We start from the raw sequence: 10,528 nt of genomic DNA on the forward strand, positions 1-10,528 counted from the left end.
ATGATCTGGTTGAACTGTAAAGTGCCTTGAGATGACATGTGTTGTGAATTTGGCGCTATATAAATAAACTGAATTGAATTGAATTAAAATATCAGTAAAGATGATTTTTCTTTGGCAAAACAATCGAGAGGCTCATTGGTTTTAGGCCCACTATCAAACCGTCAGAACCAGATGGACAGAAGTTGACAGCTCCAGCAGTTTCCCTCTGTTTACCTGAACAAATCTGAGGGGCTCAGAGCAACCAATGACACATCGCAAACTCTATCCGCCTTATGTTGAACCATGTGATTCTTACCAGATTTACAGCTGTCAACTAGGTCGTCCTCCAGAACCACCACTAAGGAGCGAGGAACACTGCCCACCGCCAGCCGCTGCACCTGTCAGAGAACCGCGTCACTCTTCTCCCTTTCTTTTTCGGCTGCATTTCAAAGCAAAAGAGCAGAGAGCAAATGTTTCTTACTTGCTCCTGGATCTTGATTTCTTGATAGTCTCTGCAGGCGGCAGGCTCAGATGCTTCAGACAGACAGCTGAACTTAGAGGAATTGCAGCCAGCAGGATTGGGGCAGCCGACCGGCTGGACAAAGGTATAGAACTGTTCAAAATCTGCCTGCGCCTTGAAAACATGTCTGCACTTTGAGCAGATGTAGTCCCGTTCAAACTCCAGAACCTACAAACAGAGAGGAAGGTATCAGTTCCCACTAAGGGACCTCCTCTGTCCTACGTACTGCAGAGGAGTTAGACTCTGCTTCACCAGCAGAAAAGCTATGAATAGGGAGAGTGGAGAAATTAAACATCCACTATTAGTGAGGCTTCGCCATCATAGGTTTACCTACAGTTAGAAGCTTTGTTTCTAGACAAATCATTCATCTTCTCAACATTAAATACGGTATATTCAGAGCTGCTAAGGTTTTTCCAAAGTCATCCTCCAGTCACCAGAAAGCTTGATTAAATCACAATGCAAAGGGGAGAGGGTTGACTTATTTATGAGGCAAAAACATTTTTACATCACTATCATGCAATTTACCTATACAGTCATCATTTTTGGTCAGTTTGTAGACTAAAGCCTCTGCTTTGTCCATGGAATGACTCTAGGATTTATGGTTTTGCTTAAATCTCCTCCAGACCGCCCAAAAGTGTGTGCATTTTGAGAGGAGGAGTCACAGCTGTGACTATTTTCCTACATATTTTCTAAATGACATACAGACATGAAATTAAAGACAATCGAGGGCAAGGGATGGCTTTTGCTTACGGTGAAAACATGTTTATAAAACCATTTATGGTTTTCCCACAGTGCTCGTTTGTTTTATTGATCTTCTCACTGTGTTTGTCAATAGCCCTATAAACTCTACCCTTTAGAAACCGTGCTGAGATCGGTCCGAGCACCTTAACCAAGGTAACTGTTGAGTGGAAATGGCACTAACAAATGAAACGGACCATGCCAGACACAACCGAACTGCTCTAAACTGGTAGTAGTTCATCAGTAGGGCTCAGCGTTGTTCAGTTCTGGCTCAGTTCTCTGATAACAAAAGAGAGCATGAGCAGACCGCCTCATCTCCTTACAGTCAGCCTCCGTAATCAGGAAACTTCAGACATTCATAAAAATCCCAGCCCCCCTACCGTGCCACATGATTTCCAGTGATGGTTCTGCTTAGCAGAGTGATGAACCTAAACGCCTGTCATTGTTTCCTGCGTCTCGAAGCCCTGATCAGACTATCGTTTGTCGTATCCACTTCCCAAAACCCGACTCTGTCAAGTAAATTCACCAAAGGCTGCCTTCTTCACCTGACTCTCCGTAAACTTCCTGAATGTTACGGGCGTCGCCATATTGGTTTGCTTGTTTCCCTTTAGAGAGCAGTAGTACCGTAGATCGCCGCTAAGAGGACAGGAACCGTGCTAGCGTGGTGTGTAAACGCTCAGCACGGTTAACTGATCCAAGCTCACCACAGATCACTTTTTCAGAGGGTAGTGAACATGGCGCTATAGAGCTACAGAAGAAATGAACCTAATCTAGGACAAGGGATGGAGCAGATGACGGGGTGGGATGACTGAGTGGATGGCGGAGTGACGTCACCTTAGCCACACTGGTGCGTATGACGGTACCAGTCACAGACAGAAAATGACCCACATCTCTGGACCTGGGGATGGTATGTCTGGTTAGTTCTGGACACACCGGGAGACCTGGGGACACGTTTTCACAAAGAGCAGAAAACCAACATGAATTTAAAGAGGAAGAAGTGTACATCGATCATTTAGGAATTGCTCTGAATATTAATCTTATGTTGCTCTGCAATACTTGATGTTCCTTTAGTGCTGCCTTCATAATGCAGGAACCTTAATTCAGCTACTACTAGAATAAACGCTTCAACTGACAATGAGGAAATGAGCAGCAGAGACAAAGCGAGACTCGGCTGAGCCTGGGCAGCTGGACGTCTGACCTGTGATGCGGGTGTGATAGATCTGCCTCTGTCTGGATCCTGGTCTTCTGTCTTTGAGGGAAGCATCATCTGCTAGCTCCAAAGCTTTCTTCTGTAACACCTCATCAAACACCGCCAGCACATCTTCTGGGTATGCATTGAAATAGTCCCCAACCTTCAGAGAGAAAGGAGTTAGGATACACACCCTCGCTAGTCTGCCCTGGGACAGCCAGCCTGTCAGTCTCCTCTCTGACTCCCACAACTCCCTTAATCTGAAGGATGGACCCAGTGACCTTTTAATGGATACAACATCGGTTAGAAATCATAGCAACTTTCCCCAAAATCCCCATGAGGAGCTTTTAAAAGTGTGTCTCTGATCAGAGGCAGTGCTTCCCACAGGATTATAGCAGACTGTGGTGGGAGAGTCTCTGACCCTCAGGTTTTCATGTGTGCACATTTAAGCGTGGTGTATCCCACTTAAAGGGGTACGCCGTTTTTTGTTTTGTTTTTTTTACATTGGGCCCTTGATTTTACTTTATTCCATCATGTTCTACTCTCCCATATGAGTTTTGTGTCATTTGGAGCCGTTCTGAAGATATTCCGCCGATATGACGGCGCACGGATGACGTCACACACACTCCGCTTTGTTTTAAAAAATATAAATACTAAAAATATAACGGCGGATGTCTGGGGACAGTGATTGGCCTACATGTTCTGAATGCTGGCGTACCATAAAGAATAAATGATGAACAGTTTAGTTTGTGCCTTCAAGTCGTTGCCCATAGGAAGACGTTACTGGATATAACCTAACGGAATATCTTCAGAACGGCTCCAAACGACACAAAACTCATATGGGTGAGTAGAACATGATGGAATAACGAAATATCAAGGACCCAATTGAGAAGAAAACGGTGTTCCCCTTTAAGTGCCTTTTTGAGGCCACCTTTTTTTTTACTTTTTCTTTTTTCCCCTTGTATCCACTAAGGAGCCTACAAGTCATTATCTTAGAGAGGAAAACACAATAAACAGCTGATTAACGAGACTGTGGCGGCCCGAACGAGACTGTGGCGGGCTGTGGCGGGCCCGAACAAGACTGTGGCGGGCCCGAACGAGACTGTGGCGGGCCCGAACGAGACTGTGGCGGGCCCGAACGAGACTGTGGCGGCCCCGAACGAGACTGTGGCGGCCCGCCACTAAGGGGATTTGCTGTTTTTTATCAGAGATAAGAGGCCCTCACTAAGTGACAGCAAGCAGCTCAGAGCAATGAACCAGGAATCTAGATGAGAGAGGAGCCAGTCTCCCTGGATGACTGAGTATCAGAACCAACCTCTGAGCTCTAAACGTCACATTTTCTTCTGCTTTCTCCACATAACAACAAACCCCATCAACTTACCTCCATATTGGCTTCAAACAGCGTCATGGCGTTGACCACGACGGAGCGATGAGAGTCTTCATTTATGTCGGTGAGGAGCTGCAGAAGCTCATCCTGATGATGCTCCGTCAAATAGGTCTCAAACACTCGACCAATCAGGGCCTCTTCCTCCGGGTTAATCAGCATGGCGAGGCGGTGAGCTCTGGAGGACCAAAGGCAGAGGTCAAAACCTCCCACATGGTTCCCACTGAGGGAAGCTGGATCAGGCCTGGATCTATATCTAGGAACACTGGATGGAACCAGAAACAGAACCAGAACCAGAACCAGAACCAGAGCTCCAGCAACAATCTGCTACTTCTGAGACAGTTTTACTGTCCAACACATTTTACCCAGAAGACACTTTATCACCAGAGAAACGCTGAACCGCGCTACGAGGCCAAACTCACTACCAGAACCAGTTGATTCTAGCAGAACCAGCCCGTTCTAGCAGAACCAGCCCGTTCTAGCAGAACCAGCCCGTTCTAGCAGAACCAGCCCGTTCTAGCAGAACCAGCCCGTTCTAGCAGAACCAGCCCATTCTAGCAGCAACCATGATGGCTGGGGTTCCTGGTATGTACTGCCAATACCAGCCCACAGCTGTGCGATCTGAACCAAATAATGTTTTTGAACTACATGGAAATATACATTGTGTATCTTAATATTGGTTTTTTTTATGAGGTAATTTTAAAACAGGATGGATGGATGGATGGATGGATGGATGGATGGATGGATGGATGGATGGATGGATGGATGGATGGATGGATGGATGGATGGATGGAATCCCCAATGTACAAAAAAATTAATGATGGATGTGTCATTCACTGGAGCTGAATGCAATAATAGATTATGACTCAAACGTTTGTTCTAGAAGACACAAGGGGGTTGGGAGCCAACTATACAAAAAATTTGACTGGAACAAATTTAGATTCTTCAGGACGCCACCGCTAACAGCTTCTGTTACCAAGAACACGGAGCGGAGCGGAGTGCTGACTCAGTATGTGGAATCTGGGGGTAATGGTTATTCCCCCCCTGGGTTAGGCTGTAGAAATGGGTTAGAAGTCAATTGAAAGTCCCCACTAGGATAGAGAACTAGACATGTGTGTGAGTGTGTACATTCATGGCCAAAAGTATTGAGAATGACACAAATATTCTATTTTCACCTGATCTGCTGCCCTCTGGTTTTCATGTCAGATGTTGTCATCACATAAGGAAATACAATAGCAATCATATTCTGAGTAACAGAAGCTTTTAATGACAGAATGAGTTAATGCAGCAAGTCAATATTTGCAGTGTTGACCCCTCTTCTTCAGGACCTCTGCAATTCTCCCTGTCATGCACTCAATCAACTTCTGGACCAAATCCTGACTGATAGCATCCGTCTCTTGATGATTGACCACAAGTTTTCAATGGGATTAAGATCAGGGGAGTTTCCAGGCCATGGAGCCAAATTCTCTATGTTTTGTTCCCTGAGCCAGTTAGATATCAGCTTTGCTTCATGGCAAGGTGCTCCATCACGCTGGAAAAGCCATTGTTCATCAACAGACTGCTCTTGGATGGTTGGGAGAAATTGCTCTCCAAGACATTCTCAGATCCTGCAGCTGAAACACTTTTCAGAGACAGTCCTGGTGCTTGCTGGTCTTTCTTGCATTGTTTTGACAACAATGGAACCTCTCTCCTTGAAGTTCTTGATGATGCCATAGATTGTTGACTGAGGTGCAATCTTCCCAGCTGTGATTCTCTTTCCTGTTAGACCATTTTAGTGCAGTGCAATGATGCATGCACGTGTTTCTTTAGAGATAACCATGGTTCACAGAAGGGAAACAATGATGCCAAGCAGCAGCCTCTTTCTAAAGTGCCCAGTGACGTCATTCTGACTGAATCCTGACAGATTGATCTCCAGCCCTGTCCTCATCACCACCCACACCTGTGTTAATGGAGCAATCACTGAAACCATGTTAGCTGCTCCTTTAAGGCAGGGCTGCAATGACGCTGAAATGTGTTTTGGGGGATAAAGTTCATTTTCTAGGCAAATATTGACGTTGCATTTAAATGCTGTTACGCTGATCACTCGTTATAACATTCTGGAGTAAATGCAGATTGGCGTTATAAAAACTGAAGCAGTAGACTTTGTAAATATTAACATTTGAATCATTCTCCAAACTTTTGGCCATGACTGTATAACCCCCTCACCAACACAACAAACGGACAGTAACTGACCTGCTTCACAAGCCGCTGAGCTTCCAAACTTCACATTACGCGGCTTCTTCTTCTTCTTCTTCTTCTTCTTCTTCTTCTTCTTTAGTTTTTAAGCGCAGCTTGCATCCATTATTGTCGCACTACTGCCATCTATCGGATCCTAATATATATCCCTCAAACTCTCATAATGATCCCAGTATTTATTTATTTTTTTTAAAGAAAAATCTTTTTCTTCCACTCCATAATATTTAACTTTTCATTCACATTTTTAAATTTGAATTCCCCATTAAGACCTAATTCTGTTTTTAATAATGTTCTTTGATTTACAAATGTTCTACAGCTAATTAAAACATGTTGCATTGTTTCTAGATTATGAAGCCAACCACAGAAACCAGTTAGATGTTTCCTTATCTTATAAATATTTACATTTAACAAACTGTGACTGGCTCTTATTCTGTTTATGATTATCTCCTCCCTCCTGTTTATCCCTCTAATACTTGCTACATTGACTGTATTTTCTTTCCTATGCAAATGACTTACATTTATTAAATTCATTTATTTATATCCCACCTAATTTTGCATATCTTCTTGCTTTCCTTCCAAGCTAAACTTTTCGATCACTTTACTGGCATTTCAGCATCTTTTTTAATAGCCTCCTTAGCCAAACTATCTGTACTCTCATTTCCCAAAATATGAGCAGCAGTCTAAAATAATACATTTTTATTTTCTTCACATATTCTATGATGAACAGCCATAATCCCATATAATATATTTTGATGGCTGTTTGTACATCCCTTTTCAATACGTAACAATGCAGATAATGAATCACTACAACTTATTATTTCATTTATAAAATTCTATTGTGTGACCATTTTCAATAATCTTTCTGCTGCTGTAAATTTGCCCATTGTCGGACAGTAAAGGGATTTTCTATTCTATTCTATTCTATTCAATAAAAATGGTAGAAATATATAAGTAAATCTAAACAATGTATGTATAAAATATACCTGCAAAATCTCTTATACTCAATCACAAAAAATACTTAGTTAAGCATATTTTGCAAAACAGCAATAAAAAAATATGAATCCTATCAGATTTATAGTTCCCACTCTGCAGATCTATTAGAATCTGTCCTTAAATTGCAGCCAAACCCATTTATTTACACAGTAACAGATAAAAACTTTTGGATAAACCAAACATTACCGCCACATATCTGACTCAATAACAATTAAAACAAATATTTTCATTCATTCCAGACGAAACTATTCACTGACTGGATTATATTAAACTGCACTTCCAATTTTCACCACTGTTCGGCGCCAAGTAACCTTTCCTCTGATCACGGCTTGCTTGGTCTCGCAATGAATCCTGGGTAAACCAAGGATATTTTTTTTTTTAAATAACTTTATTTGGAACAGTAACAATGACAAACTCAAAAATTAAAGTATAATAAAGCACAACATATAGTCAATCATACCTCCTAACACTTTTCTTAATATATTTTTTCTTTTCTTTCAAGTACACTTCAGAAAGAGAGAGAAAAAAACGAAAACCAAAGATATCTATAATTACATATGTCAAATACAACAGAATTATAATGAAAGATAAATGAATAAATAAAAAAATAAAATAAAAAATACAAAACACACACACAATAAAATCAAGTAATTATTCTTTAATTTGTATCGTGGGAGGGCTGAAATAAATTAGAGAGGTGATATGAGAAACTTTTTGCTTTTGGTTTCTGAATTTTGTCCTTCCTTTATTAGCTTTATGGTAAAAGAATCTAATGCATAATACAAAAATCTTTTTAGTCAACTAGATAATATTTAATTAAAATATCTGTGAATGTTAAGTTAAAGTTATAGATTGCAGAAAATGAAATGGAAACTAATATATAAAGACATGTATAAAACTGAGTCTTTATTTTGGAGAAACTTTTCCTGGAAACTGCTGACAAGATAATTCTTAAACCAAGGACATAACTAGATCAACCGGCTCTATGTTGGAGGAAGTGGTGAAGAGAAGGCCGGTTATTTACACATTGATTGGACCTGCAAAATTATACAGCCATGCTGGCAAGGACTTATTAGATCAGGGGTCTTCAAGGTTTTCCAGGCCAAGGACCCCCAAACCGATGGCCAGATGGAGCGGGGACCCCCTTATGTATAGTATTAAATTGTATTATATCAAACTGGTCCTATAGTCCCTCTATTACAGATGGAGTAATGTAACTAAAGTAATTTCTCCCTGGGATTATTAAAGTATTTCTGATTCCTGGTTGATGGGACAGGTGTTGTGAATGAAACGGTGCCCAGCTTAAAGAGCTCCTGTGTGTCGCTGAATGTGAGCATTGATGACTGAAAGATCTTCTGCCTCCATTTATCTGTTTACTACAGTCTGTTCAATTCATGTTAATGTGGATTTAAAGACATTTCAATTAGTGGAAAAAACTGACCCCCCCTAGGGGTCGCGGACCCCCTGTTGAAGAACTCTGTATTAGAGGATATTTATTTTATTTCAAACCAGAAAATGTATTACTTGGACAAATACATATATTTTTAGAAATGTGACTAAACAATGGAGAAAATGCAACCTCCTGCCTGATGTTCAGGAAAGGTTGGAAACAATACATGAATAAACAATAATTAACAATTGACCTACAAAACAAGGAATAAAGAAGAGGTGTTTAAAGCATAGTTTATGACAGATTTTGTTCCAGATAGATAGGGTAAAAGAGGGATATTTTTATTATTAATCTTTAATCTTAGAAACAGAATAAGATTGGAGAAGCTGAATGTTTAGTTTGTTTTTACCTAAAGGATCTAAATGGACCAATATGCTTGATTTTACTACCTTCTAGATGGTTTTTAGCTGTAAATATCGTTATATTTATATAACAGAAATATAGTCACCTTTTGTATCTATGCTTCTTTTTCTATCTCTGCTTCTGTCTCCTTGAACCCCAGTGGGCCTCAGCAGATGGCCGCTCACACTGAGCCTGGTTCTGCTGGAGGTTTCTTCCTGTTCAAAGGGAGTTTTTCCTCTCCACTGTCGTTACAAGCATGCTTAGTGTGAGGGATTGCTGAAGAGTCAATGAGTCGATGAAATCAACTGGTTTTCCTTAGATTTAAAACTTTGAATCAATCTGACTGTATGATCTGGTGAACTGGAAAGTGCCTTGAGATGACATGATATGAATTGGCGCTATAAAAATAAACTGAATAGAATTGAATTAATAGGTAGGGGTCTATCACATTTAAACTATAATTGGCAGCGTTTGTTTACACCTACAGTCAGTCCTATATTTTGTGGGGCGGGGTGATGGGGTCAGGGTTTAATCATCATTTGGTGTTTAAATTACATATTTAAAATGTTTCAAAAATAAAGCCCAAACACATAGCGGAGGATGAAGGGAACAAAGGCAGTCCATGCAGACTGAGCTGCTGCTGCAGAGGAAGAGGAGGAGCGTCATGGCTACGTGCTGAGGAAGAGGAGGAGGAGGAGGAGGAAGAGCTGCTGACAGACCAGCAGCCTGAGCGGCTCCGAACCAGCTTCTGTCCCGATCGGTACCGGTACCGGCTTTATCAGCAGCTCTTCTCATCTTTTTTCTGGGTTCCGGTTTCTTCTGCAGATGATGTGGAACCGAAGCGACGCTGAATCCGGACCTGAAGGGCCCCCAGCAGGTAATGATCGCTGGCCCGCTCCGGGGCCCTTCATTTAAAGCCCACTCCGCTTTACTCTGACACAACAAACATCTCTGGATGTTTAAAACTTTCCTAATATATATGTATATATTCCACGAGACCTGGAGCCCAGAGAGCATCACCTGGACAGGATGCTGGCAGATTATTAATCTAGAGTGGATTAAATCTCAGCTTTATATATAAAGCCTTTTAAAACCTCTACAGCTGCCACAAAGTGCTGCACATATCAGGTAAAGTTGAAATTGTGTAAAAACAACATAGAAGTTTAAAGGAATGAAACAATTAGAATACAATTAACTAATTAAAAAAAAAAAAAATAAAAAAAAAAAGCTAAATCAGAGAGTCTCATGCTGTGTTAAAAGCCAAAGAATAAAAATAGGTTTTAGGACGAGTTTGAAAAACAGTGAGGAGGATTGTCTAATGAGGAGCCGTAACTGAAAAAGCTGTGTCTCCTGTGAGCTTCCGTACCTGCAGCAAGCAAGGGGGGATTTACCATTAGGGGAAAAAATATATATATATATTGGGCAGTTGTCTCGGGCCCCAAGTTCCTGGGGGACCCATAAAACTCCTTTTACACAATTGGTTAATACAACTATTCCTTATTTGTGCACATTAATTATGTTTTTGATAAAATCCTTTCTCTAAAATGCCATCAGAACGTTTATAATATTAAGTGTGTCTCAGCCCCCCCCTTCAGTGTCCCCCATATTGGATCAGTCCATTTGCTGCACATGTTCAGAAAGGTCCAAACAGACAGCAGCAAACCATTTGAAAACTAACCATGCAAAGAGCAGTGTTGC

The 10,528-nt window shown here is 41.2% G+C and overlaps 2 protein-coding genes across 6 annotated transcripts in view; one reads left to right on the top strand and one right to left on the bottom strand.

Moving 5' to 3' along the window:
* mcm9 (minichromosome maintenance 9 homologous recombination repair factor) overlaps positions 1-6,115 on the bottom strand; it is a 22,980-nt gene extending 16,865 nt beyond the window's left edge. For both annotated transcript variants that reach the window (XM_015390634.1, XM_015390635.1), the window contains exons 1-6: positions 6,043-6,115; positions 3,808-3,988; positions 2,436-2,589; positions 2,072-2,178; positions 461-667; positions 296-377 (exon numbers count right to left, since the gene is read on the bottom strand). In XM_015390634.1, the coding sequence (XP_015246120.1) occupies positions 296-377; positions 461-667; positions 2,072-2,178; positions 2,436-2,589; positions 3,808-3,972 (715 nt within the window). In that variant the 5' untranslated portion in view covers positions 3,973-3,988; positions 6,043-6,115. The remainder of the gene's footprint in view (positions 1-295; positions 378-460; positions 668-2,071; positions 2,179-2,435; positions 2,590-3,807; positions 3,989-6,042) is intronic.
* Positions 6,116-9,534: 3,419 nt separating this feature from the next.
* Positions 9,535-10,528, top strand: part of cep85l (centrosomal protein 85kDa-like) — an 18,418-nt gene continuing 17,424 nt past the window's right edge. For all 4 annotated transcript variants that reach the window (XM_015390610.1, XM_015390612.1, XM_015390611.1 and 1 more), the window contains exon 1: positions 9,535-9,707. In XM_015390610.1, the coding sequence (XP_015246096.1) occupies positions 9,656-9,707 (52 nt within the window). In that variant the 5' untranslated portion in view covers positions 9,535-9,655. The remainder of the gene's footprint in view (positions 9,708-10,528) is intronic.

This window comes from Cyprinodon variegatus, unplaced genomic scaffold (assembly GCF_000732505.1).
Source record: "Cyprinodon variegatus isolate N-32 unplaced genomic scaffold, C_variegatus-1.0 Scaffold506, whole genome shotgun sequence".
NCBI classification, from domain to species: domain Eukaryota; kingdom Metazoa; phylum Chordata; class Actinopteri; order Cyprinodontiformes; family Cyprinodontidae; genus Cyprinodon; species Cyprinodon variegatus.